The sequence below is a fragment of the Alternaria conjuncta genome (assembly GCF_024043145.1).
Source record: "Alternaria conjuncta strain BMP 0040 chromosome Unknown scaffold_26, whole genome shotgun sequence".
Taxonomy (NCBI): domain Eukaryota; kingdom Fungi; phylum Ascomycota; class Dothideomycetes; order Pleosporales; family Pleosporaceae; genus Alternaria; species Alternaria conjuncta.
In genome coordinates this window covers 58,830-86,329 of record NW_026250115.1, presented here as the reverse complement: position 1 = coordinate 86,329, position 27,500 = coordinate 58,830, and the positions used below count along the sequence as shown (strand labels likewise).

The 27,500-nt window shown below is 52.0% G+C and overlaps 10 protein-coding genes and 1 non-coding gene across 11 annotated transcripts; 5 read left to right on the top strand and 6 right to left on the bottom strand.

Moving 5' to 3' along the window:
* Positions 1-184: 184 nt before the first annotated feature.
* Positions 185-1,163, top strand: J4E85_010760 (uncharacterized protein; the record flags this gene model as incomplete). The annotated part of the gene is made up of 2 exons (XM_051474965.1): positions 185-513; positions 785-1,163. The coding sequence occupies 2 exons, from the start codon at positions 185-187 to the stop codon at positions 1,161-1,163; spliced, it is 708 nt and encodes a 235-aa protein (XP_051321182.1).
* Positions 1,164-3,173: 2,010 nt separating this feature from the next.
* J4E85_010759 (uncharacterized protein) lies at positions 3,174-5,126 on the bottom strand (the record flags this gene model as incomplete). The annotated part of the gene is made up of 5 exons (XM_051474964.1): positions 3,174-3,554; positions 3,611-4,007; positions 4,058-4,279; positions 4,332-4,778; positions 4,942-5,126. 5 exons carry the CDS (start codon positions 5,124-5,126, stop codon positions 3,174-3,176), a joined length of 1,632 nt encoding a protein of 543 aa, XP_051321181.1.
* A 765-nt stretch (positions 5,127-5,891) lies between these two features.
* Positions 5,892-6,832, bottom strand: J4E85_010758 (uncharacterized protein; the record flags this gene model as incomplete). The annotated part of the gene is made up of 3 exons (XM_051474963.1): positions 5,892-6,478; positions 6,527-6,555; positions 6,603-6,832. The coding sequence occupies 3 exons, from the start codon at positions 6,830-6,832 to the stop codon at positions 5,892-5,894; spliced, it is 846 nt and encodes a 281-aa protein (XP_051321180.1).
* A 2,744-nt stretch (positions 6,833-9,576) lies between these two features.
* On the bottom strand, positions 9,577-9,663 carry J4E85_010757. Its single transcript has one exon. It is a non-coding gene; the product is annotated as a tRNA-Asp (tRNA).
* An 897-nt stretch (positions 9,664-10,560) lies between these two features.
* On the bottom strand, positions 10,561-11,279 carry J4E85_010756 (uncharacterized protein; the record flags this gene model as incomplete). Its single annotated transcript, XM_051474962.1, has 5 exons — positions 10,561-10,732; positions 10,815-10,939; positions 11,020-11,043; positions 11,093-11,181; positions 11,237-11,279. 5 exons carry the CDS (start codon positions 11,277-11,279, stop codon positions 10,561-10,563), a joined length of 453 nt encoding a protein of 150 aa, XP_051321179.1.
* A 441-nt stretch (positions 11,280-11,720) lies between these two features.
* On the top strand, positions 11,721-12,140 carry J4E85_010755 (uncharacterized protein; the record flags this gene model as incomplete). Its single annotated transcript, XM_051474961.1, has 2 exons — positions 11,721-11,772; positions 11,821-12,140. The coding sequence occupies 2 exons, from the start codon at positions 11,721-11,723 to the stop codon at positions 12,138-12,140; spliced, it is 372 nt and encodes a 123-aa protein (XP_051321178.1).
* Positions 12,141-12,635: 495 nt separating this feature from the next.
* J4E85_010754 (uncharacterized protein) lies at positions 12,636-13,708 on the bottom strand (the record flags this gene model as incomplete). Its single annotated transcript, XM_051474960.1, has 2 exons — positions 12,636-13,623; positions 13,683-13,708. 2 exons carry the CDS (start codon positions 13,706-13,708, stop codon positions 12,636-12,638), a joined length of 1,014 nt encoding a protein of 337 aa, XP_051321177.1.
* A 1,648-nt stretch (positions 13,709-15,356) lies between these two features.
* J4E85_010753 (uncharacterized protein) lies at positions 15,357-17,733 on the top strand (the record flags this gene model as incomplete). The annotated part of the gene is made up of 4 exons (XM_051474959.1): positions 15,357-15,775; positions 15,874-16,092; positions 16,778-17,139; positions 17,195-17,733. The coding sequence occupies 4 exons, from the start codon at positions 15,357-15,359 to the stop codon at positions 17,731-17,733; spliced, it is 1,539 nt and encodes a 512-aa protein (XP_051321176.1).
* A 2,541-nt stretch (positions 17,734-20,274) lies between these two features.
* Positions 20,275-21,325, top strand: J4E85_010752 (uncharacterized protein; the record flags this gene model as incomplete). The annotated part of the gene is made up of 3 exons (XM_051474958.1): positions 20,275-20,474; positions 20,521-20,653; positions 20,729-21,325. 3 exons carry the CDS (start codon positions 20,275-20,277, stop codon positions 21,323-21,325), a joined length of 930 nt encoding a protein of 309 aa, XP_051321175.1.
* Positions 21,326-21,753: 428 nt separating this feature from the next.
* Positions 21,754-23,910, bottom strand: J4E85_010751 (uncharacterized protein; the record flags this gene model as incomplete). Its single annotated transcript, XM_051474957.1, has 5 exons — positions 21,754-21,963; positions 22,029-23,268; positions 23,315-23,667; positions 23,730-23,796; positions 23,855-23,910. The coding sequence occupies 5 exons, from the start codon at positions 23,908-23,910 to the stop codon at positions 21,754-21,756; spliced, it is 1,926 nt and encodes a 641-aa protein (XP_051321174.1).
* A 1,119-nt stretch (positions 23,911-25,029) lies between these two features.
* J4E85_010750 (uncharacterized protein) lies at positions 25,030-26,837 on the top strand (the record flags this gene model as incomplete). Its single annotated transcript, XM_051474956.1, has 2 exons — positions 25,030-25,291; positions 25,354-26,837. The coding sequence occupies 2 exons, from the start codon at positions 25,030-25,032 to the stop codon at positions 26,835-26,837; spliced, it is 1,746 nt and encodes a 581-aa protein (XP_051321173.1).
* Positions 26,838-27,500: the final 663 nt, after the last annotated feature.

The window sequence follows — 27,500 nt, the reverse complement described above, 5'->3', positions numbered from 1 at the left end:
GCGGATACTTTGGGCCCAACCTCGGGTCAGCTACTTATTTGATAGCGCCGATTTGCTGGCGGCGTCTGGCGTGATACCTCCAGGGCTAGGTAGCGTGTCCCGGGCCCGTGCATCTTGTCTGCACGGGGTCTCATCATCGTACACATTCTCTATCAACTTGCGCCACTACACACTAATTCTCCTCATGCCACCAGTTCGCACAGAGAAGACGAACAGCTCAGCGAAAGCTACTCCTTCCGGCGGTCTCGCAGCTTTCGGCTTCAGACCTGCCCCGAAAGAGGAGGTCATAGCCGCAGCGGCCCGGGCAAAGCCTCCAGTTGTATCACGATCCGCTGCAGACCTAGTAGCGCAAGAAGCGCCGAAGCCAAAACCTCGTCTTCCCAAGCCTCTCGTTAAAGGAGTAAAACAAGCCTCCTTCGCAGACTCCAGATGCGACTGGGACGACAAGTACCACAAGATTATTGGGACATCAACACGGAAGATCACTTTTGGAAGTGCCTTTGAGCTGACTGAGTAAGCCTCATACTTTACTTCCTGTCTACTGGGCATACCGTGCAATACTAAACCGCGTTTCCTAGCAAACACATCGACGACATCCTCTTCCTGGGTCCTAAAGTCTGCGACACACTAACGGAAATCCATCTCACCTACGTGGATGTTGACTACAACGCTCACAACGGTATTAATTTCTGACTATGCAACGTCTTATAGACTTATTTCTGACTATGACGCTAGAATGTCTTGTGACGGACGAGAGTATCAAGCTTCTTGCTAAGGCTTGCAGAAACCTAAAGAAGATCTCTCTACCCGGGTCTAGGAGTTCCAAGCTTGGTGATCAAGGCTTGATCCATCTCATTTCGTTCTGTCAGAACCTCACCCATCTGGAGTTTTCCGGTTCTGGCGTTACCGAAGTCACTTTCGAGCAATGGATTGCTCACCCAGATTGGGCGCCGAATTTGAAGAAACTACGCCTCAACGACCTCTCTTACAATAGAAAACCCATGCGTGCGTTGCGAGAGTTTGGAAGGACGCGACCGACACTACCTATCGAGCTGGTTACCCGTTCAGAATTCAAGAAGTGGGATACGTGGTATCTGCAGACCAGTCACGATACGTACAAGAACGGGAGAAAGGTGTCTTCTAGTCTCCCTACTGTTACTTGAGCTACATTTAGGCGCGCTCGGCCACACATATTTGTTTCAGTTTACCTTGTCTTGCTTTGGGTGAGCAGCTTCTTGTACCTAACAAATTATCTAAGATACACAAATGTTTATAAGTTTACAGGACTAGGAACGGTTTGCTTACCTCGAGGTTGCAGTGGGTTGAGCGAGTTGCATTAATATCGTAGATGATGATTGGCTGTTCTGACAACTCCCGCGGAGAAATCCAAGGGCTCAAATTGCTGCACCCAGTTCTTTCCTCAGAGGTTGTCAGCTCGTCGGTGTGCCACACTAGCTGCCTAGGCGTTCGGAGGACATGCGCTGCACAATAGGCTTACGGCTTGGAACCCAGGTGGCTCGAAGTCTTACACGATGAGCTCCCTACAACAAAGTCTCACTACTTCCAAGAAGAGCAAATCTAATAAAGTCTTACAAAATAGCGCATCACTACATGTGTCAGAGAATTGGGAGGTTGGTGAGTCTCACCGAGTGTCAGCCGTAGGAACAAGACGGCGCGATGCGGAGCGCGCTAGAGACGCGTCGACACGAACACAATATAAAAGGTGAGATATCCGAAACCTTTCTTTCTGTGCTCGATATTGTCAGTCTTTACTTTCCTTCTAGCAGTTATGCCGCCAACTCGCACGCAGAATACGAACGGAACTCCAAAACGCAACTTCGCCAAACTAGGCTTCCCCGTCGTCTCACGAGACGAAGCTTTAGCAGCCGCTACGACGGCAGTGATAGCGACAACTCCAAAGCCGCCCCTTCGCAAGAAAACATCTAAACGATCCTGTCGCGTGAAGACGCAGTCATGCCCAACACGGACTCGCGATTCACCGCCGTCTCCTCCTGCCAGTCTACCAATAGCGTCAACTGTACTTGAAGAAAGCAAAGGCGAGACTTCTGGCTCTGGTTTTAATAGGAAACGCTTTGGAAGAGACCATGATCTCCGTGGATGTCCATGCGGGCGCGATCGTGCCGCCACACGTCTGACTGATGTCCAAACATGGCGGAAACCAAGTCATCTTCCACTCGTGGATCACATAGCTATGGAACCGGAATGTCATAATGAATTCGACGATTGGAACATAAAGTGCGATCGGTGTGGGCCGGAACGACAGCTCGATGTAGGCATGTAAGTCAAGAGGATTCGACGTGTCTTGCTTGGTAAAAATTCCGCTAACACCTTGAAGTATGGACGACGAGGCTCTCATCGCAGTGGAAATGAACGGAAGGATAAAGCATATCTACTCTGGAGGTACGTAAGTCGAAAATTTTACCTGATATTCCACAAGAAGCAGCTGTGCTAATAGCTTACCCAGTAACACCACCATTCTATAACTATACTAAAGAAGAAGAAGAGAAAAGACGTAAGGATGCTGAACGACACACAGAGCAAAGTCTGATTCATCTCATCCACCACTGTCCCGGTTTACAGTCCGCTCACTTAGACCATTGCCGCAGTCTTAGCGTCCTGTTCGCACTGATGTCTTCGTGTCCTTCACTCCTTAGCATAAAGTTATCCGGAAATCTACGAAACCCCTGGCCAGTCGATTTCGAGGCCCTCGCAGAGCACCCAGAGTGGGTACCCAATCTGCGGGAACTGAGTTTGTCGTGGACTGGGCTGTTGAACTATACTTACGGACGAATCGAAGAGGAAATGGGACCGGCTCTGCGCAAGCTTGCGAATGCGAGACCGAATCTCATCTTCAGCATAACTTCGGGTGTGAAAGTAATTTGGGCCAGAGTCCCAAGCTGGATAGAATTGAAGTGGTATAGAAAGCATAGGAATACGATGGGTTCGACGGTGTTCGAATCCAGACGACACGAAGAGGCTTCGTCCTGGATTTCAAGATATAGCTGAGTTAAAGCAGTCATGTCCTGTTTCGTCCAGAACAAGAGATATAGCAGTCGTATGATTTTCTATTGAGAATACTAGCAGGTCATAAAGCAAGAGCATCGGCCAAATCACTTGGCTCGCAGCCATCCTATCTCCGCCGGTTTCCACACCTACGCATTCTCTCGATGAACCTTCTGCTCTTTCTCCCCCAGCGGCCCCTCTACACCTGGATGAACACTCTTCCTCCTCTTTTCATCTCTCTGCTGCCGACTCTGATCGAGGCTTTGCGCGAACTTCGAGTTGGCTCTGATCTGCGGACCTTTCCAGTACACAATGTAAATGGGAAGCGTGACCAGAAAAGCAAGGCAGGCTAGGATAGTTGAAGCGTATTGCAACGGTCGACCAGGGATATTCGAGTAAAGCGGTGTTGAGTACAGAGAAGCGATACCGGCTAGGGCATCACGAGCGAGATCGTTGCCGCCGGTTGCGGAGGAAGCGTAGGGGCCGTATGCGGCGGTCTGGTAGTCGATCGAAGATTGGTAGATTGCATACTGGGAAGTATTAGCCACTGAGCACTGAGCACCACATGAAAGGCTCCAAAACTTACGTTCGCTATGCCAACCATTGCCGAGAAGATCATCGGCGCGATCCAAGGAATGCCATAATCTGGGCCAAGTGACGTCCAAGCAAACCCAAACAAGCCGATAGTCTCCAGCGGAGCGAGGAACAGCAACCACCAAAGTCGGGCTTCCGGTTCGACAGACCCCGGATTCTGTCGTCGTTTCTTCCGGAAACTGATGATCGACGGCATATATGACGCATAGGCCAAGAAGTAACTGATCAAGATGGGAAGGAAGGCTAGACCTGCGCCAACGACGCCAAAGCCCCATTGTTCGTAGACGGGACCGAAAGACTCCAAGAATGTGAAGATCAGGGCGTCGCTGAAACCACTGAGGAGTGAGAGCCATAGAACGATTGGTTCGGTAAAGAACATGTAGAAAGGTCTATCTTATCATTAGCATCGAAACCATCAAGTCTTGAAGCCGTTACATACCTCCAGAAGATAGTGCCGACCTCTTTGAAGCTCATCTTATGGCCACCTCGGATCTCATTTGGGCCATAGATATTCGGGTCTTCACCTGTCTTACGCCGTCTCTTCGCCTCACGGTCCAATAGAATTGTCGAGCGAGTCTCGGGGTTGCAGACAAAGTGGACGAGCTGGACGAAGCCTCCGATGATGAGCTGGACCCAGAATATCCACTCGACCGACTTGTACCTAAAGAGCTAAGTCAATAATTGCTAGCGAAACTTGCCAATGATGTTCTTACCTCTCTACGAACGCTCCGATGATGGCACCAACAACAGACCCACCAACGGATGATAGCACTAGAAATGCGACAGCAAACTCTTGTTCATCCGGCTCCCACATATCGGCGAGTACACCAAGCGTGACCGAGCCGCCAGCCGTTGATAAGCCCCCGAGCGTCCGGACCACCACATATGTCGCATAGTTCTTCGACAAAGCGGCTGGTATTTGCCAGAGGTTGACAAGGAACAGACTGAGTTGCTGGATGGGCCACCGTCCATACTCTTCTGACCAGGGAGCCCAAAGCTCGCAGCCGATACCGTAGGCGATCAAGAACGCTGCCTGTGGTACGCGAGCTGCTTGTTCGCTGACGCCATGGTGTTCAGACACGGCGCTGACGGCATGCGAGTACATGGACGCATTCGTGTTGATGCTGATCTGAATAAAGAAGACGACGATGAGGATCTGCCTATCGTGGAATCATTGTCAGCGCCGTACATTGAACATTGCAACACGGAGAGAGCGATCGCGAGGAGGTCGTAAGCCCATGATAGGCTCTCATGATGCTCCGCCACAATGGTCGGGTCTCACGGCAAAGCGGCATCCAGACAAGAGACATAAGCTCAACTCACCATTTGCGCCAAGTTGGGAACGAGTAACCAAGCTTGTCCCAAGCATCACTGTCTTGTAGCTCGACTTTGTCGCCTGTGATCATTCGGTCCGTCTTCTCTTGCTCAAGTTCTGTGCCTTCGCCATAGTTGGGGTCGCGCTCGGTGTCAGGCACAGCTGTCGGCTTGCCATCGTCTACGGTAGCCATATTGGAGTCCGCACGCACGTAGGAGGATGGATGCGAGGAAGGGATGTGAAAGGCGGAAAACGAAGAAGTGTACGAGATATACTTCACACCATCTCGCACGCAGTGCATACGCCTCTTCGCCTTTCGCTCACCCTCTACGCGACATCAGGCTGCCCATTACCCTGTGCCTCTGATGTCAAGAGGCGGCTGGCTACATCTTCGGTAAGCTTACTCCGCCAATGTAAGGCTTGTCATTTTGAGCCAAGGCATACACAGCCGTGGCAGCCAAGAGTAATCAACTGATCGCGGGGTAAATAAGGGTGCATCGACCGATGATGGGGAATGCGATGTGCGCGATGTTTCCCATGTTTGGTCGATGCGGGTGTTGGGCCAAGAGAAAGGATGAGGCATGGCGTCATAGGCGTTCTGTACGCTGCGGTTACGCGGCGTCGACCAGGAAGTCGGATCCTACTCATACAGTCGATATATGCAAAGTACCTGACGCGGAGTTTGACGCCGGTTTGCGTGATGTCATGCACCTAAGCAGTCGTTCAGGAGATGGGTGTGAAAGGACGTCGATACGTGGTGGACGGGCCCATGAGTGGACGGCAGGCGCGCTAGGCGGGGGCACACGCGACCTGACAACGCGACGTAACAGTTTTAACCCGCGGCATAGACTGGGTGAACCCCAACATGTACCTGATGGGGATTGGATTACTATTAGCAGCACTTTTGCGACCGACTATCGTCCACCAGCTGTGCCATATTTACCGTTGCCGTGTCTGTCTACCTCCCCTGCGGGCTCAACAGCAGCGCCGTTATCGCATCAACACACGCATAGAAATTTTGTCCCACCTCTGGCTGAGCGAGGTATGCTGAAGTCTTCTCCTTAATCAGATCTTCGTGACTCCACTCCTCCAGTGGCACATCCTCTAAACCCGTCACATCAAACCGAAAGTACTTCATCCAATTGCGCTCCATCAACGCAGCATGTTCGGCTTCGAATCTATCACCCCACGATCTTGCTTCGGCCTTCCTATCCTCAACGCTATTCGCCATCTCGGGAATCTCGTTTTTGCGATTCAGGCCGACGCCCGTACCGACTGAGACAATGATCATCATGTCGTTCGCATATCGGAACAGCTTCCTGCATTCATACAGGATGTCGCGAACTGGGTTGTTCTTTGTAGTCCCATGATCGACGAGGCCCTTCTCAATCACGAAGCGTTGCGGAACCCCTGGCTCGGATTGCACATATCGTGGGGCTGCTGAGGTCGCCTTCATTGCTTGCCATATGGGCATGTTGGGTTCCAGATCCGGTCCAGTTATGCGCCGTGTTTGGTATGATCGGATAAGAGCAGCTTTGTTCGTGCCTTCAATTCGTTAGTGAATTCGACCACGCTTCTCACTCCAGTACGTACCAATATCCATTTGTGTCGTAATTGCGAAACTTTATCGAGTCAGTATGTACGTCGCGGATGAATAGGGTTTACTCACACGTCGCCCGAGTCGGGCCGTCCATCTAGGAGTACTTCGTCTGCGCTGCCTAGCTCCTGCTGAACCACGCTCTTGATCTCGTTCTCTAACGCGCTGTCGTCAGGCTTCTGTATCTGTGCATGAGGGTCGAGATATCTGAAGTAGGCCCTTTTATTGTCGAACACTTGTTTCGCGATCTGCTTGTAAGCTTCTCTTGCTCTGTGGGCTTGCATACGCAATCGACATAGCATGATGGCTATTATACCGCCAAGAGAACTGCCACCTGTCAAGTCGAAAATCTGGTGGCTGTCTAAGCGCTGCCCAACTTTGACGCAGATCGCGTTGACCAGCGATTCAACTAAAAGGAGAGCAGATAAGCCCCGGATACCGTCACCGTCAATGGAAAGCAGAATTTTCGTCTCTCTCGTTCTCGAAAGGATGGCTGGTAGAGGTGCTGCTTGGTTTGGTGTCGGATCATGTAAGGCGGGATCGATGTACTGCGAAGATGGGCGTATATTGTTTTCAGGAGCTGCTTGAACAGTGGGAGTCGATTCTGACGGTATTTGGGTGGCGCCAGTTGGCGCTGCAGCTTGAAATGCGTACGGGGAAGCATACACGGTTGCTGTCGTTGCTGACGAAGGCGTACTATGATCGCGTGGCGAGCCGGGGAGAGCATTCTCAACCACCGTTGACGGTGAAGGTGTCATGAGACCAGCTACCGTAGTATGGGTGACAATCGGTTGTGATGGAGCCTGGCCGTATATGGGAGCTAGTGGTGGAGGCCCTGTAGCAGAGGGAGGTGGAGACGGCCATGGAATGTATCCAGAGTAAGGATCCCGGATAAGTCGCAACTCTGCTTCTTCTGCAACGCGTCGGACATCCGGATCTTGAGCCTTGCTTCGATACGTTAGTCTCACTACGGGTGATATCTGGAGAAGACGCGCGACGTACTACTTCACGTAGCTGACGTCCCAAGGCTCCCAGCGACCGGACAGCAAGAACTGTATCGAGGAAGGAAAGGCGGAGTCATGGAAGTAGTGTGTGCCCTCTACCGCCGAGTAGCGGACACAGCTGAAGTCCACCGGAGTCCACGACATGCTGTTGTATAGTGGTTATAGCGCGTACCAATGGACAAACCGGTAGATGGAGAGCTGGAATTGAGGCAGCACTCAGCCTTGTACTGGCAATCTAGTGAGAGCAGCGGTGGATCAGACGGCAGTCCTAGGAAACATGCGGTAAGCCACTAGCTGCCGCTGGGAGCTAGACCGTTAATCAGGATGAAGTCGCTTCTGAGAAGGGCTATTGTATAGCCAATCGCTACGCGACAAACGGCCCGCCTGCAAGGTATGCTCTGCGCCAGCTCGTCAAAATATGCTGCCATGCGTAGCGCTTCAGCGAGAATGCGGCCGCGTTTGACCGGCCAGGCGAGGCCCTGTACGGGCAACGTGTATGGACGAGGCCGCTCGGCAATTGGGCAGTTTGATGGATCTGTGAGACAAGGGCTTTGTGATACCCGGCCCATCCCTGCGTGTGCGTTCGTCACGAAAAACTCCCATCGCAGAGGCGATCGGATCGATCGCCAGGCTCAAAGTATACTGATAAGGGAAGATCTCGGGTCAAGGGTGTATGCAACTGCTGAACATCGCGACTGCCTAGGTGAAGACGGGCGATTCGCTAGCGGCTAGTGCATGACCATCGCTGGATTGGTCCACGCCCGCGGCCCGCAGCGTTCCGCTTGCTCGGCTCTCCCCCTCAACAGCTTTTCACCCTTTAGCCACACAGAACCCTTTCGCGACACGAATAGATTTGGACAGCATCTTGCGGCGTTGAGCTTAAACTTGAACTTTCCCGAAAGAGTTGGCGTGAACGACTGCACGGTGACGGCGTAATCGAACAAAGAACCTGGTCCCACCTGAGCAACGTTGGGGAAACCACTACAAACACCATTCGTCCAGAATAGACATGGAGTCAGGACAGAATCCACTCGGAACACTTTCGATTCTAGCAGTGGAATTGCGCGAGGCCATCTGGTCATATGCACTCACCGACACCACGATCGTGTACCATGCAATTACCGAAACGGTGCCAATCCCATTACTCGGCTGTTCCAAAGCGATTCGTGAGGAAGCCATATCCACAATACTCCGAGAGCGAAGCGTCACGTTCCAGACGCATGCTGCACTATCGGGCTTGCTCACGAATCACAAGAGCCAGCAAACAACAGACACGATCAAGGATGCGATAGCCCCACAGAGTCCAGCTAGATTGCCGAAGAAGATCAGGTTGAAACTGTTCTCCGAGAACCAGAAACTGTTCAAATGTACCGAGAGCAATTGGCTGGAGTATACAGAGGAGGAGCCGAAACTTGCAAGGGAACTTGATGGTTGGCGGGAAGCGCTGCTTCAATATCCCATTACACATCTCACGACAATAATCATGGACTGCAATTCTAGTCCCACATACCATGGCGGACCGGGTTATGCACTTCCGTGCATGAGTACGTTCGTAAAGCGTGTAGCGACGCGAATTCGCATGGTGTCAAAGGGAAGATGCCAAATTTTACTAGTCGCACCGCCAGGCACCGTGAAACAGCTTATCTGGCATGCTGGCTCAGCCTCCTTTCTGAGGAGCTGGACGCCAACCGACGACGGCTGGTCTGCAAGGAAGATTCAAGAAGCGCTCGATAAAACGGTCGTTGCTAATCCGTCCCCACCCACGCAAAGGAGCAGAAAGCGACGACGGACTACGGCAACGATTGAGTAATTTCTGTCAACATAGAGTAAACTTTTGTACATATTGTGAAAATCTTCACGTTCCTTATTTTGACTTATTACTCACATACGAAGTTACTGGCACCATTGCAGGCTTATGAAGTGCGGTAGTATGCATTACTCAGGGCAAAAAACATCGTCACGAGTTTCCCCCCGAAGTGACCTTCATGACCAACTTGCAAAGGCCCACCCGAAGCAAAAACAAAAAAAGAATGCATGAGATACTCTCCAGCGGGGAATTGAACCCCGGTCTCCCGCGAGTTGTCTATGAAGATGACAAGCGGAAATACTGACCACTATACTACTGAAGATTGAGCAACCGAGACGGTTGAGTAGGTGATTCGATGGAAAGCGTCGAAATTACAAAGAATATAGACCATATTGCGTGCACAGCGAAGCGAGCGCTGCGGCGCCGACTCGCTGCGTCAATAGGCAAAAGTTATGCGTGCTGCATGCCCAGGTGTGGGCGGCTAGCCAGCTCTGGAGGGGCTATTTTAGCTACGGCACATGGCATGCGAATAGACGAATGTTGCTTACATAAGCTTCTGCAATTCTCTATGATCCATTTATACTCTTTTCGACTTGGTATACTTGAATACAAAAGCTTGGCCCAAGACCATGGTACACACTAGTTGGCACTATGCTCAGAAGCAAACCCCGGCTTGAATCAAACTTGGCTGTATTATGTGTACGGACCAAGTGGGTTGTGTTCTGCCGCGCCCTGCTATCACTCTCCTTCTTGATTGAGACCTTCCACCAGGGCTCATCCTAAAAAGGCCATGTAAGCATACCTCACGTTGCATATACTGCCTCACTGGAGATATGTCATGTTTACGTATCTATACAGTAAGTCACAGTCAGTCTCCACAGGCATGGAACTGTGACTGTGTGTTGTGTTGAAAGTACACCCAGAAGGCTTTGTGCATGTAAGCGATCTGCCGTCACGAACATGCAACATGTGGATGAGACCAGGGAAATATCCATAGAACCACACCCATCACGAGGGCATTGTGCACACCAGGATTTGGTTTTCGAAGCATATTCATTTCTCGCCGAGTCGATTCGTCGTGAAGACTCTAGCTTTATTCGTTCATGCAACCCATGCTCATTTTCTTTCATGAGCTCCGAATCCCACAGAAGATGATGAACCGAATGAAGTAAAACTCCGAACCAATTCACATGCACCACGCTCTTCAGTATCTCATGATCTATGCCTCGGTGGCAGCGGCCTGAGCCTTGGCGCCCCTGGCCTTGGTGGGCTTGGACTCCTTGACGGGCTTCTGGCTCTTGCGGATGGCGGAGGCCTTAGCGACGGCGTCCTGGCGGAGGTCGGGGCGGTAGTTGCGCTTGGTGGTGGAGTTGACGATGGCGGAGTATGTCCTACGTTGGTCAGCGGGCAGCCCTTTGGTATGCGGTATCGGCGCAGTCGAGCGAGGACAGCCGTGGCTTGGAGAAGACGTACTTGCGGGTGGACCTGCTGGGGCCGAAGGTGGTGGTCTGGATGGCAGATGCGGGCTGGTGGTGCTTGTCGGCCTTCTTGATGAGAAGAGTGACACCACCCTCGGGGCCGGGGATAACACCGATAGCCTATTCCAACGTTGTCAATACCGTGTCTTGTGTTGGTTCGGACGTGCGCGCGGCGCATTCGTGGTTCGTGGTAATCGTACCTTGTTGGCAATGGAGCCCTCGTTCTGAGCAGAATTAGTCAACTGTCCCCAAGAATGCAACATCCACACATACCTTGCGGCTGTACACGTTCCTCAGGTTAAGAGGATCGCGCGAGAACTGGATACCGTTCGCCCTCTTGACGAGCGTGGAGCTGCGTCCCTCTGCCATATGTCAACCCCAGTCCCTCCCCAATGCGCGTCCCAGTCTTTCACTCACTGGTAACCTCCCAGGCAAGATCGTGCGAGATAGTGGTGGCCATTGTGTCTGTATGGAATGTGGATACGGACGATGTCGATTGCTTGACGTTGGGAAAGTTCGCCAATATTGAATCGAGGGCCCTCGTCTGCATTACCGCATGCGCTTAGTGCGTGTTTCGGGGATGGATCAACGTGCGTGCCGACGCCAAGAGCGGAGCGGAAGTGACGATGCATGAACGCGACGTGAGGCGGTGCAGCCGAGCGTTCTTGTCCGCGACTCCGTGGTTACAAACCATCGTTGTCTTGCATCAACCTCCCCTAATGCCTTGGCTTCAGAGGCCCTCATATACACACTACCGCTGAAGTTACTTCACATCCGTTTCTTTTGTATTCATCACCAACTCCTTTGTCGCGCCTAGCAGCTCCCTCCCGCACTCCCGAAGACCTCCGCTCTGTCGCATACGCTATAGACCTCTCGTGCAGCCTCGGAAGCAACCTTCATCATGGCCTACATCCTCTACTCCGTCTCGCTCTTCGTTCTGGTGATTGCGACAGGTATGTTGCCATAGTGAACACCTCCTGCGCCACACTAACACTGCGCAGCTGCCTATTTCACCCGGCACCGCTGGATACACCTTCTGCCTATCCCCGGACCCATCTACACGCGCCTCCCATCCTCGTTTCGCGACGACATCGAAGCCGGCCTTTCGTCCTCAGCGTTTGACCTGAGTGGGAACGTGGAAGCCGGCGACTCGCGCCAAGGCTTGGACGACGCGGGGAAGAAGGAGGTTATGCGCATTATGAAGAGACGCGGCTGCGACTTCGACGAGGCACGCAGAATATACATGCAGGAGAGGTTCAAGAAGAACAACATTGGAGCAGATGGGATACCCCGCGACCCCAAGTTTGTCAGCTTCTCATAATTGCAACGACTGGGTTCAATGGCGGTTTTCATTCACAGGGCTCTTTCGTAATTCTTTCTTTTGTATGGGGTTTGGACACATTACTACATTTCCTTTGTTGCCTTCAGTGGCCTATCTCTGTCTGACATGCTCTTGGCGGGTATCTTTCTGCGAGTACGGATCTGGACGCCAGATGTCCTGCGTCTTCTGTTGTTCCGAGTTCTGCGTCTTTCTCTCTCTGACCTTTCAGCGCCTTTTCGAATACACTTTTGATGTTTTCCCCTAATCGACTCGAAGCCTGGTGAACATCATGCCTCCCAATCGTGACGCCATCGTCTCATGCTGCTTCATGTCGATCGAAGGCCATGACTTCCGCGATTTCTGCGGACGGCTATTATACCGACAGGCCTGATCCCCTGGCTCGCTGAAGTACTGGTTCTAGCATCTTGGAGACTGCTCAAGCTACAACGCCCATATTCAACGTGATTGTCATTGATCCCTTCGCGTCTCTTCTCTCTACCTCGGTGCCTGAGCATAGCCCTCCCGGGGAGGCCCTCCAAAACCTGGGGGACCGCCGAAGGCTGGCGGTGGGCCGTTGAAGCCGGGCGGAGGAGGGAAGAAGTTCGTCGGAGCGCCGCTTGGTGGGCGAGCAGGCAAGCCAGATGGGGGTGGTGGAAGACCTGGATGGCCGACCGGAGCTGCGGAAGGAGGTCGGCCATAGCCTCCAGGGCCGTTGGGAGCGTAACCAGGAGGTCCGCCGGGAGGTCCGCCAGGGGGTCCATATCCTGCTCCAGGTCCGCTTGGTGCGCCGGGCATGCCACGTCCATCCATGCCCATGGCTGGTCCACTCGGTGCAGCACCTGGTGGAAGTTGGAAAAGATGTGCCGGCAGAGGTTGCACAGCCGGCGCAACTCCGTGGGCCTTGGCCTGTTTCGCGAGCATACGCTCCGCTTCGTCTCCGTGCCGCTCGCCCTTTCCATCTTTCTTGTATGCGTATTGAACCGTGATCTGCTTGCTCATGATGTACTGGTTGTGCATGCTCGCGATTGCCGCATCCGAGGATTCGAAGTCGCCGTACGAGATGAAACCGTATCCCTTGGATGCTTGCGTGATGTCGTCGCGCGCGACCTTTGGCGCATTCACCAACGGTCCGAAACGGCCAAATGTATCGTACAGTGTCTTTTCATCCACTCCAGGATCAAGGTTACCAATGAACAGCTCTGCGCCAATCTCAACATTCTTCTGCTTATCTGCGGACGCCTTGTTAACACGTATCCGACTTCCGTATAGCGCAACGTTGTTCATGATCTTGGGCGCGTAATCTGCCTCTGCTTCCGTGTGGAACTCGACGAAACCGAACCCTTGATGTTGGCCGTTGACGCGATCGACGGGCATGTTGACATTTCGTACTCGGCCGGCGTTGAGCATCAGCTCGTGAAGGATGCGGGGCGTGATGCGCTCATGGAGGTTTCCGACGTAGACTGTGGCTTCTTTATTCTGTTCCCTGCGCATTCGTGAGTTCATGTTCGCTACTTATTCGCTACTCGGAATGCTGCAACTTACCAGTGACGCGCACTCGGGGCCGACATGTTGAAAGGGCTGCTGTCTATAGGCTCGAAACGCTGGTTCCTGGGTCGCAATAGAAATCCGGACGATTTCGTTGGGGTCGTGAGGCGTCGTGAATGGGAACTGGTGTTCAGGAACGAAGTGAAGGCATCTCGAAGATATTGGAGCTCCAGTCTGAGCTTGCGCTAACACACATGCGGCTAATCCCAAAACTTTGAGCTTTACGCATCATCGCAACTTCGTTCGCTGGGCCCGCCTTCACCCATTACCGCATACAACTCGACCACCTCAACCCAGGCCGACTACATACTCAACATGTACCAGCTGTCAGAAGAGTCCAAGGTACGTCAATACGCCAAGTACATGTGAATCGGGCTTCCGTTGACTCCATACAGGAGCGCATCGCGCGCATCATCGATGTCTCCCGCGTCGCTATTCACTACGGCTACCTGCCTTTGATCCTATACCTCGGATACTCCCGAAGCGAGCCTAAGCCTTCCCTCATCCGGTGAGTACACCGCCTATTTCCGCCATTCCTATACCAGCACGACGTCGCTCTTCACAATGGGGAAGAACTTCGCCGGCTGTGGGATTCAGCCTGGCGACTTCCGAAGCCTGGAAGCAGACTATGAGCAAGAGACTGTGATCTTGTTCCTACAAGATTACACCAAAGCCATAACGGGCCAGCCTAGCAGTGTCAGTGGAAGACCAAGGCATCTACGGGGATTACGGTCTTTCTGCTCTTTCAGTCGCTCGCTTCTGTTCTGAACCTCTTCCTCAAAATATCGCTCCATCATGGCCGATGTACTTTTGGGAACTTAGCTGACCCTTCTAGTCTTTTCTCTCCCCTCGCATAAGCACCAAACGACGATATGACAACAACGATTTGCGATTCATTGTACAATACTACACACTCTAGGCGCATGGATTCTCGGGTATGATTTGGACCGTGATGGTCGGGAAGATGGGCTATACAAGTACCATGTGTTCGAAAATTCCTCTACTCTATCACGTCGCACGGAAGTCGGCAAAACGTATCCCACAGGAGGCGGGATTTGTACATGTATACCAAAGTCTTAACACGAATTGACGGTACCCTGCAGGACGGCCGGTGCCATGGCTGCCCGGTCCGAGTGGTAGCCCGCTTTTTGCACCAAACACATTCGTCTTGCGCATGCGTGTCACAATTGCTGGAACTTGCGGAGTCTAAGCTTGCGCGCACGTCGGTCCTCATTGAGCCCAGCGCCGGTTGGCAGGTATTGACAGCTACGCGGGGCAAATGCCGGTTGTGCGGTTGACGCCAATGGCGAGACGCTACCTGACCCACGTGGTATCCCGGTCGAGCATCGCGACCCATGCTCCTCCATTCTCAACCTCTGCGAACTGGAACACCCGGCCACCAGTCCCCACAGTACACGCGGGCACTCGTTATGGAGTCTTATATCCCAGGCGCACGGCGCTGGGCCTGCTCTAGTTTGTGCTGCGAATCTTCATCGCATAGCCCCCACGCCTCCCGTGTCCACAGTATATCGAGAGCTCCCCCGGATGTTCTCTACCTATTCTCTAGACCTTATGGACACTCCGAATTGCTATCCCCATTCCCATCCGTGCGCTGTCTTACTACCTGGCTGATTGCTCAACTTCGTGCATGACCCGTCATCGTCCGCCACCATGACCGTCCCCAACATTGGGGACATCTTGGTGCTGTCGCAGAAGGCTTGGAAGATTGGACGCACCTTTTCTGCTTGCCAAAAGAATGCGCCAGTGGAGCTTCAATATGTTGAGACGGAAATCGGCAGCCTCGCAAAATCATTGGCATCGTTGGCAGAGACGCTGCACGCGGAGTCCGTGCGGCAGTTGTTACAGGACGCTGACCAGGAAATAAAATATGGCGTTGGTACCATCCTAAGGTCTTGTCAACGGACAGTAGATGATCTTGACTCGCTGATCGACCAATACCAAGTCATCAAGAAGCACCGCACAGTTGGAGGGTTCGCAATTGAGCGCTCGTGGAGCGATCTGGTATTAGCCTCATACAGGACGATGATCTGGACTCCCGAAGGCGGAAACCTCGCAGATCTGAAAGAGATGTTACAGACACATACGAACTCTATCGATGAGTTGACGGAAGCATTGCAAAGGCTAGTGCTGCCAAATCCATGTCACACATCTACTGACCATGGTGCAGCAAGTCTATGGCTCGTATGGACAGCACCGTCATACCAATCGCAGAGCGAATCGATAACATGCACCACTTGGCTGGAAGCATCGATCAGCAGCTTGACGAAGTACATCGTATGGTAGAGGACCTAATGATTGCACCACACACTTCACATGTGCCACCCGTACCAGCAAAGAACCCTGCGCGTTCACCGACCACCGAAAACGCCGACCCATTGAGCCAAACGTATCATGCTTTATCTCCCCCAGAATCTTCACTCAGGTCACAAAATGTCAAAATATCTCTACCACGGATCCCGCAGCGCCCAGAGTCCCACGAACAGTCCTCTATAGTCAGATTCAACGATGATGCTCCTGTTCCGACATCTCCGGCGGATGTCGTATCCGCCTCAAGAACATCATCACCCGCTCAAAAACGTGTGTCGGGATTTAGCTTTGGCGGCTCATCTTTGCGATACTCCAGCAGTAGCTATGCATCGTCTGACGCTGGTACAAGCTCAGTCGGTTGGCAAAGTCCATCTTCGTTACTGCCTGACTCCCATCTGAGCCGACAATATTCGACATCGACCAAGAATATATCACCTCTTCCAAGAACACCGGAAGTATGCGAGCCGGGCCGAAAGGCTGACAATCGGCATCATACGCTACTCCCACCTCCGGCTATGAAGCTCGGCTCACTTTATGAACTCGAAAGAACACCTACTCAGACATCGCATGCCATGTTAAGCCCTTACCCTTCGTTGCAACCAGAGATCATGAAACTTCACCGAAGTTCAACCACTACCAGTCAAAAAGCCGCCTTCGAGAAAGAAGCCTTTCGAAACTCCGCCATTCTATGTGATGTGTAAGCCGACTTTACCCTTAGTCCGTTCTTCTCAGTGTACGTGTTTAGCAATGCTAACTACAGAAAGTCGCGGTTCGCTCGTCGAATACTCGCACCGGATAAACCAGGACGACCCCAGAGACGTCGAAATGATCCAGGCTTCTGAAGAGTGCAGAATCGCCGTAGTACGGAAACGCGTAACCGACTCTGAGACGAAGGCAGTGCGCGTCGTGACATCCGTATGGGCGTTTAGCGACGACAACACCACCCGCGTGGAGCTACGTATGGAAGACGACCAGATGTACATACCGTACTCCAGCTACTTCAACCCAGCCAAAGCCTCCATCACAGTCCTCTGCGAGCTCATATTTCACGATGTCAAACACGGCAATCGGCCAGTGCGTGTAGAAAAGACTAGCTGGGTCAACTACGTCTTTGACTCACCACAAGGTAGACTACCGAAACAGCATCTAAGGAAGAAGACGATGACTAACTGCATACCCAGCGGCCGCACTCTTCCAAAACGAACTAATGGGCCGCATCCTCCTTGCGACATTCCGCACAGAGAAAACAATGCGCATCCACGAAGGCCTCTCCAAATCCTTCTCCTACGCCGAGCAAATGTGCGGCCTGGAGAACCTCCGCGTCTGGGAAGACAACGACACAGGCGCCATCATCGCCCTAATCCATTTCTCCGCCGACTTCCGAAATGGCTACCTAGCCTTCTACCTCAACTCCTCCGTCAACCCTATCAAAGTGAAAGACGGTGGGGACAGAGAGGTCAAGATCAAAGGGCTGAGAGTGCCGATTGATCGGGGCGATCGCGCGATGAGGAAGGACAGTTTTGCAGAAGCTGCCACTGCTTCTGTTACAGGGAAAGGCAAGGAGAAAGTGGGGGCTGGGAAGAGTGTGGACAAGGGGAAGGTTATCAGCGGGGCGAAGATAGAGTTTGCGACGGAGATGGAGAAGAGGGAGTTTTTGGAGATGTGTAGCGAGATGCAGAGGGAGTTGATTGAGTTGCCGGATTTGTTGGGGGTTAATTGAGAAGATAACTAGGTGGGAGGGGAATGGTTGGATGTAGGCATCGATTGATTGTACTACACTTTTTATGGATCGCAAGAGCGTTTCTTTGGACATACAATCCTTTTGAGGTCTGGAAAATCCTTCATAAGCATACGCATCAGTTATCCTAATATTCGTATAGTCCCTCAGAGTTTCCATTCGCCTTCGGCCCAGAATCTGTTGTAGTCCTCCTCACACCACTCATCCCAGCGTAAACGGCCTAATGCGAGAACGGGCTTATGCTCACGCCAACGGCCAGACTCAGCCTCGACAATTGTTTCACCTACGCGGACCGATACACTGGTATCTGTTCCTGCAGAGATCAGGGTGTGGATCCTTACACGAATCTCGAATGTGGGATTACATGAGCCCAAAGCTCTACCAAAATCCCTCACCGCTTCAACTGTATTCTCAACGCCTGCGGTTTCAGTTCCCTGCGTAACGGCAACGTGAAAAGTGCGAGACGGATGGGCTCGATAAAACTCTCCGAATTTGCTCGAAAAGTTGTAGTCATTTAACGACCGGCTGCTGCGGCGGAGGTGGAGCATGTACCCAGCCTTTCGGATGAAGTAGAGTAGACGAAAGACTCCCTCTTCGAACGTGCCATCCTCCATGAAATATCCATAGTCTTTGAGAAGAGAGGACATGTCGAAGCCTCGGTAAGCCAAGAAGGTATCGCAGTTGGTTTTCCAGGGTGTTTGATAGCAAAAGCACCAGTCCAGGGCTGCCTTGATGATTCCCTTCGGCGCACCAAGAATAGGCAGAGCGGAGATTTCGGTTTCGATCTTGGGCGCAGTGCCAGCGACAAAAGGAGGCTGCTCGATCACTCCTCCAGGTAGAAGCTGCTGTGTGGTCTTACGGATGACAGCTGCAGCTTCGTTGTGGACTGTCTTACATGTAGTAAGAATGGCAGTCGGCGGTTCATGATTAATGAGGGTGAAGCTGCTCTCAGTTGTTCCGTCGCTGCTGCGCTTCACATATCGAGTACGAGTGGTACGGTTCGGCAGGAGCTCATACACCATCAGTCGCAATTCAGCAGGCAAGTCGAGGAACCCCAGGGGACGGGATTGCGCGTTCGTCATGCTTGATCGTGGAGCTTCAAAGTCCTGGATTAGCTTCAAAGCACAGTGAATTTTCTGTAGACTTCACCTTGTGGTTTCGTTACAGCGTAGCGAAGTGAGTCTCTCTGGGGCGCAAGGTGCTTGTATCCACCACGGGTAGTAGTGGTTGTGGCCACCGAGCTGACGCTTAACAATCTGGGCTCGATCGCGATCCCATTGACTCGTAGTGGGGGAGTAGGATGGAGAGTATTTGGTAGGAGAAGAGCAACTGCTCGTAGCCAGATTGGGGAGCACAGACTGACGCTAACCCCACTCGCGGAAGGCTAGGCAGCGACGCGCAAGGAACTCGAGGTCAAGGTAAGTGTGGACATCAAACCACAAGTTGTGCGCGGCAGTAGAACAAGAAAGGTATTAAGAGATCAAGCGCTAATTTGATAGAGCGATGAAGATACAACTACTATCAGACACGTTCTACTTTTCCAGAACAAATCAAAGCTGGACGCTCTTGCCGTCTTATCTTCGCCTTTACCTTCACTCTGCCTCTAACTCCGCCCACACCTACACACCGACGCAAAAAGAGACCGAAACAACGCCACCCCATCGTTCTATCCCAGCCTCGAACTAACACCTCTACCTAGATCTCAATCCAATCAATGTCTTTGGATTCAGTCTCTTCCTTTTCTCACTTCTTGGAATTTCACTTTCCGGATCGTTTACACAGCCCTCAGACATAATAAGTTATAAGTCTGCGACTCTTCTCTGCTGTAACCACACCGCAATGCTATCGAGCAGAAACACTAGATCAAAAGGCAGACACCTCACTTCTTTCTCGGTTCGTGCTTAGTAAAGACATTGCTTCTCTTATCTATGTTATCTCTCTAGTTATAACATCTTGTTAGCGTATCCTAGACTAGTATACCGCATCGCATTCTCTAACTAAAATAATACTACAGGCCTTAGCTGCGTAAATACAGTAATGCAATTGTAGTACAGAATAGATGTCTTTAAAACGCAGTTGTAGTCTTAGAATGCAGCTTAGCTTGCCTTGTCTTGCTGCAATGTAAAGAAACACATGTTCAAAAAAGAACATTAGTACACGGGATCGAACAGGCGCGAAAGTTGGGAAGCAAAAATACATGGAGCTCGATGTGTTGCGTACGACTCAGCCATCCTTCCGGTGGAACATTGTCAAAGCCTGCAAACTGACGATGGAGTTTTACAGAATTTCAACCTACATGTATTGCCATCCGCTATATACACGGCTTTGCTGTCCACGTTCACCTGGCAACGCTTTACGATAGGCGCACCCGAGCGTTTGCTCTCACTCACTCCCGCACCTCTACACCGAGCCCCACTATGTTTATATATCTTGGCGCCTGCCTTGATAATTCTGACTATCTCGCTTTTGCCTTGCCTCTTCACTGACCCTGCGAAGGAACTGCGCGCACTGCCGATACTAACAATGGCGACTTCACTGCCCACCGAAGCCCGCGGGACCAAGCGCAAAGGCGAAGACGTCGATAACGAGGATATTATCAGTCCAGAGGCGCAGAAGATCAAGACGTTTATTCGTGGCGGATTCCACAAGGTCCTAGCCAAACTTGGATACCACAGAGAGATCAGCAAGTCAGACTTGCGTTCGGATCACGAAATCACCAACTCGTATGTGTTTCTCATTCTGTTCACGATCGAAAACTAACTTGCATAGCTGCCTGGCCGACTTGGCCAAGTCCTTGCCACAGAAATTTCCCATCGCTGGTCCTGGCAGAAGCCTATGGAAGTGCCATGCGCAGGTCGCCGCCACCTACTCACCCATCATGCGGGGTCTGATTGAGAAGCATGTAAGTGTTTGAGTTCATCTGGTTTAGGGGTCCACGCACGACTTCAAGTGGATTGATTCTAACGTGTGAAAATAGAAGCAGATCTTTGTTATGGAAGACTGGCCTGCGTACGCTATCGATGCCATGGTGGACTTCTTTCGTCATCACAAGGCTTACCGCATCATCGCTCCTCTCGACCGCCACAAGCTCATGTACTTGGACCCTACATCCGACGCTTCCGTTGAAGCTATTCCTTCCGATGTGTGCCTCGCTCACGTTCACCTCGATATCTTCAAGCTAGCATATGACTGGAATATCAAACATCTCCAGGAATTCGCTCACAATGCATTGGTCAAGGCATTGGCGGGTCAGCCTACGCTGGCTCAGTTCAAGCACATGCTTGTTAGCACTGGCATATTTACAGAAAAGTATTGCACGCCTCCTGCTTCCGAGGATCATTTTCTGAACCTGGTGTTGATGGCTTTGGGTACTTATGGTGCTATGGTTCACGATGCCTGGATGAGGGAAGAGAACCGTCAAGAATATGTCAACCTCTACATTGTAGCACCTTATTTCGCCGTCTATCGCGATCTGGCGACACCAGGACATAGCGTCCATTTTGCTGAGTGGTCAAAGGAGGTAAACGCGAAGCGGCAGAAGATCGAGGGTTCCGGTTCCATGCAATTGTCATAGCATACAGCAGCCCCACCCTTCACCCTCAACACCTCAAACATCCCCAGCAGCCAACTTCATGATTACGACTAATTTCAATAATTCTTCAGCTATCTGCGTGGTATCAACGTCAAACATGCAACAAGTCGGGCGCCTTACTCCAAAGAGCCTAACCAATCCATTCAATTCCAATTCATCCATATCCTCCATCCTAGCCGTGTATACCACCTCAATAACCAACTCAACAGCGGGACTCATGACTCCAAAACCAGCCACTGACTATGCAAAAGAACTATAAGAAAAAGAATCTACCAAACGATACACCGCTGAGCGATCCTCAATATCCAATCCATGCTATTATCCTATCCAAACTCTTGTGTTGGTTCCCAGACGGCTGGCTATACAAACGCCGGGGTAAGAAGAACCCTATGCTCGAGATCGGTCGTGTTCTACTCGCCGTTGACCTCCGGCTCGGGAGCGGTGCCGTTGGCGCGGTCGGCGCCCATGTACCGCTGCATGTATGTGATGTAGTCGAATTTGGGTATGTCGCGGTCTTCTGCCATATCTGGGCCTTTGTGCTCGGGCATGGTGGAGAGGAGGTCGTCGATGACTTCGTCGGGGACGAGGGAGTGGCGGAGGTCGAGTTCGGTCACGTATGGCTGGTGAAATGTTAGTAGCTGGTGATACATGGAGAAATGAGGGAAAGAGGTGGGTATAGACTGACCTTGCCGTCGGCGACCTCTTTGAAAGACTCAAAGACTTGCTCCGCGGTATTTTGATCCTCGGTTTCGTCCACCATGAATCGGATAAACTGCTCGAATGTAACATAGTCTTTGCCACCACTAGTTTCGCGGAATCTCTCGTGCATTTCTTCTTCGTCGTATACCAAGCCCAAACTAGCCAATGCGGCAGAGAACTCCAATTCTGCTAACGAATTCGATACATCGCGGTCAAAATGCCTGAATACTGATTCAAACTCTTCAAGCTGTATTGGGGTGAGGTTGGTCATGTTACGTGCCACCATCTGGTTCTCTAAAAAGGCAAGCTTCTTCGATACTGAACTGCGGACCAAGCCCAGCTCGTATTCTAGCTCGTCGTATGTGTATGTTGTGAAGTCGTTCTCCTCGATGTTCGCTTCGGCGCATTGCTCGTCGATGGATGCTATGAGGTTCAGGTATTCGTCCAGGGGTGCAAGCGACTTGCTGATCTCCTTTGTGTGCTCTAGCTGGTCCTCAACATCGCCTTCCAACGCTGATATCGATGTAGAGAGTGTGTTGAGGGCCAGGGCAAAGTCGTTTGCTTTGTCTGCGAAGGATTTCCGCAGAGCGTTCTTGATGTCTCTGATTGTCTCGTTGATGACCTGGGAGCGTTGTCTCTCGGCCTTCATCAACCCCGTCCAGGCAGTGTCCAGTGCTTCGAGGCTGAGCTCCGCGGGCGGATCGTACGGTCGCAACCGGTATGTGGCCAACTTCGTCCTTATATTCCCTAGTAGTCCCACGAGGTCTGACTTCTCGGCTACCCATGTTCGCTTGCTCTTGCGCTTCCAGGCGGTGAACTCGGTCGACTGGTTCCTAGCGTCTGCGTATGTTCCGTCGAACTTGGCCTCCTCCCATTGTGTGCGCTGCTTGGCGATCTGGTCCAGCAGCTCGCGCATGCGTCGCTCGAAGTCGTTCTGCATCTGCCAGGCTCCCTGCATATTCGCGACGAATTTCTCGACTCGCCGCCCAGCATTCTCCACGCGCTCCATCTGCGAGAAGGCGTGGAACCAGTAGGCAATGTATGTCATGAGTGAACGCTCGTCGGGCTTCGCGACGTCGCACACGTCCTCCACATCCAGCAGGTCGGGGATACCAATCTCTTTGGAGGCGATGTCGAATGCAAGCTGCATGTTGCCGCGGTGGTCGCTCTTGTCTAGGCTGTCGTAATCGATGAGATCGGGACGGTGGATGTCGAGCAGGGCGCAGCTGTCTGTTGTTAGCCCAGTCTCCCACCAAAGAGTGCTCCACCTACAATGCCAGTCCGTCGTTCCAGCTCGTAGAGAAGTCACGGACTTCGACCTCATCGTAGCAGGCCGTCTTCCGCTGACACCACAGCAGCAGACCCTCCTTGGCACTGAGACCCTCTTCGTTGATGTCGCTGATGGTGAAGCGCAGAATGAGGGTCCATATCAGACCCAGGATGATCTTGCTGTTGCCGTCGACGACATCTTCGGCACCGGTATTGGTAAGCTGGATCCTCCGACTCCGGATGAAGTCGAGCGACTTGTTGACGTTCTCAAACTTCTGCACGCGCAGCTTGGGCCGGGAGGCATAGCGGCCGAGGGATTCGTTGCTGAGGATCTCGAGGAGGTGTATGAGTATGATCTAGGGGGCGTTAGGACGTGATGCGGGGAGAGGCCATGTTGGGGGCCAAGCGGGGCACGTACACCGTCCGAGAGGTCGATGATGAGGTCCTTGATCTCGACTTCGCGGATCTTGAGCTTGCTGTTCAGCCTGCAGCGGTGTGAGTAGTAGTGTCGGGGCCGGGGCGGCGGCGGGGGTTGCAGCGTACCACTTGGTGAATGTCTTCTGCTGGACCTTGACCCATTGCTGTTCAAGCGGCGCCATGATCAGTGTGCATCAGGCCTCTCACTCGGACTGGGCGCATGCAGGTAGGAATATATTTGGGTGGATACGGGATGCTAGCTGGCGACTACTCGGGCGTGTTTTCCAGAGTCCTGGCCCAAAACAATGAATGGCTGACTGCGGGCGCGGCTTCGGCTGTCGCTGCACCCCTGTCCCAGTAGCGGGGCCCCTGGATCCACACAGCCTTGGGCGCCCGAGTCGCCTCTGGTTGGCTGGCTGCGACGACACGCGATATCTGGTCTATACTGGCAAAGAGTTGCAGGGCCCTTAGCCCCTATTAGATTATATTTATTCTATTATATGCTAATATAACTCTATAGTAATTACTAGCAGTTTAGTCTATTCTTAATAATTCTGTACTAGTGTAGCTAAAATAGAGTATTAGCTATATCTTTCTACTAAGTGTACTTATTCTTATCTTATTAGGTAGCGTTGCCTATAAAGTAGCTAAGTATAAGGTTTTAGTAAGTAGTATATATCTTATATTAAGCGTGTACGCAAAAGAATAGGTAATAGAGATTTATAAAAGTATAGTTTAGTTCTATAAGCCTATTAGATAATAGGTAAGTATAGACTTTATAGGCTAAGTAGATATAGCTTTTATTTATTAGTAAATTTAGGTAGAAGAAGAATATACTTACTATCTTATATATATAATTATTAAGTAGTTAGTCTAGATTTTTCTTTTTAGCTAAAAAGGCTTTAGCAACGTAGGCGTAGACTAATTTAAATATAGTAGTAGCTTAGCTTATAGTAGTATATTTAATGTAGAAGAAGAAGTTAGAGGTAGCTAGTAATTAAGTCTTTTTATATATAAGTAGATATAGCTAGGTGTTTAGAGATAAGATTTGCTAAGATATATTCTTACTAATAGGCATCTACCTATGTAACTACTATAATCTAGATAAGACTAAGCCTCGGCCAACAGTCTCTTCGTCCAATGCTTGCTGAGACAGAGAGACAATGCCCAAGATACCCTTGGAGTAGCGCGTGTATCTAGCCATCTATCTACTCGCATTCACTTGCCTCGTGGCTGCACCGCGCCGGGTATAGCAGGCGCCACACACGCCATATTGGTCCTCCATCGCTCTTGCCTGCATCATGGCTGTAGACGCGTCTCAAGATGCCGCGTCGCTGCCATATCACGAGCCGGGCATCGTTGTCATTCTCGTGCTCACGTCTTTCCTCCTCCTCCTTAACGTCGTCAATGCTGCTCTCGACAGGGTGCTGTACTGCGGTCTGCTGGGCCAGGTTTTGGTTGGCATTGCATGGGGCACGCCAGGTGCGAAGTGGCTATCCGAGAGCTTAGAAGAGACGGTCGTGCAACTAGGCTATCTGGGGTTGATACTGCTTGTCTATGAAGGTCTGCATGCGCTGCATCGCCCAACCCAACCCATATCTGTGGCATTGACTAACGCTCGCCAGGCGGGCTTTCTACTTCGTTCCAATCACTGAAGGCAAATCTGCTTCTATCTTCTGGCGTCGCACTCACGGGAATTCTAGTTCCTATCGGGCTCTCGTACACTCTGCAAGGCTTACTGGATGCTAGCCCAGTACAAGCTTTCGCCGCTGGCGCTGCTCTATGCTCCACCAGCCTGGGCACAACCTTCACGGTTCTCGGGTCGAGTGGCTTGGCTACCACCCGCCTAGGCGTTGTTCTCACAAGCGCCGCTATGATGGACGACGTCGTGGGACTAGTCATGGTGCAAGTCATCTCCAACTTAGGTGGCGACCACTTCAGCTGGGTAACAGTCGTTCGCCCAGTCTTCGTTTCGATTGCTTTTGCGATTATCGCACCTCTTGTCTGTCTCTTCGTCGCGAAGCCTTCGACCGCATGGCTGAACGCGTACCGCGAAGCTCACCCGGGCGCACATCTGAGTGCCTTGCTACAGCGAACACAAACAGCCTTCGTGATCCACACGCTGGTTCTCATTGCTCTTGTCGCGGGAGCTACATATGCGGGCACATCAAATCTGTTCGCTGCGTATATCGCGGGAGCTAGCATTAGTTGGTGGGACTCTGACGTGCCCCATCCTACAAGCTTTCCAGCTACAAATGCAGTAGATGAGAAAAGACAGGCAACTGTCGGTCCAATGCTTGAGAGCTCAGAAGGCTCGTCTCCCGATGCGTCAAAGACCACAGCAGACCAAAATCAAGGAGCAGTTCCGTCTCGACCCACCGACATGGAGAGTGAAGAGCATGTGGTTGCGACCGGTGGTGCAGCCATCTACGAGCAGTACTACCATCCCGCAGTGTCGAAGATCCTACAACCGTTCTTCTTCGCATCCATCGGATTCTCGATACCCATCACACGTATGTTCAGGGGCGCGATAGTCTGGCGAGGCATCGTCTACGCTGTTCTCATGACCTTCGCAAAGCTTGTGTGTGGTTTCTGGCTCGTTCGGTTTTCTATATCCCCAGGCAAAAAAGCGCCCCGCAGAATTCTGTCCAAGGTGCGCCTGCCTTCGGTGCCTCACCTGTGGGGAAAGAGCGGCGGCGCACCTCCCGCGCAAGAAGGAATCACTACAACGCAGGCAAGAGCTACCCCATCGCGAAGCCGCCCGACAACTTCACCAAGTAGTACCGAAAGCGAGGCCCGATCTTCGCCCAATCCACCAAAGCCCTTTTCGCTGCACCCGCCACTGATCCTCGCCTTTGCAATGTGCGCTCGTGGAGAGATTGGCTTCCTAATTTCCGGTGTCGCCGAGTCCCAGGGCGTCTTTGGAGAGACTTCAGGCGAGCCAACCGACATATTTCTTGTCGTGACTTGGGCCATCGTTCTGTGCACTATCCTGGGTCCTCTGGCTGTTGGACTATCCGTTCGCAGGGTAAAAGCACTCCAAGCGCGCAAGAACAAGGAACAGGAGGGCGCGGGCAGGGACGTTTTGGGCGTTTGGGGTGTAGAATAGACTAATCTCCGGAGTAAACCAAAGCTATCGAAATGCGGTCGCTACATGCCCGGGCAGGTTCAGTGCGCTCGACTTTTGCTGCAAACTGTTCACTTTGTGCACATGTGCCCCTGTTGTCATGACGTGCATCGCCGGGTGTCGCGACAGGGATAGCGGCTGTAATGGTGGGGTCGGAGGCGGGCATCATCCAACAGACGGTTGAAACATGCTGATTTGTACTCGGTGTATCGAGCGCCGTGGGACGTGAAACAATAGGACATGATGTATAGTGGTTGCCGTCGCGATACCTTCCCATATATACGGGGGACCTTGTGCGCAGCTGCAATGGATGCATAGTGCGAACTGAAAAAAATGCAGACGAACGTCAATGACATTTGACACAACGTGAAATCCCATAGTTTGGTAGAGTACCCTTCTTTTGCACAAGCAGGCAAGCAGCCACCGACGTCGCGAGCGGCACGGTTTCTAAATATGCACCGGTGGAGGCTGTGGAAGGTTTTGGCGGCCAGCCAGAAGGGTTTCAGACGTCAATTTGCCTTCTTCTGAAACGCTGAACAAGATGGTGTACTTGCAACCGCCGGGCGATCAAGCCGGACCCTTTGCCGTTGTCGCGCCTGTCTGCTGATGAAACGTCTGTAGTAGACTCATGCCGCTGGTAGTCAT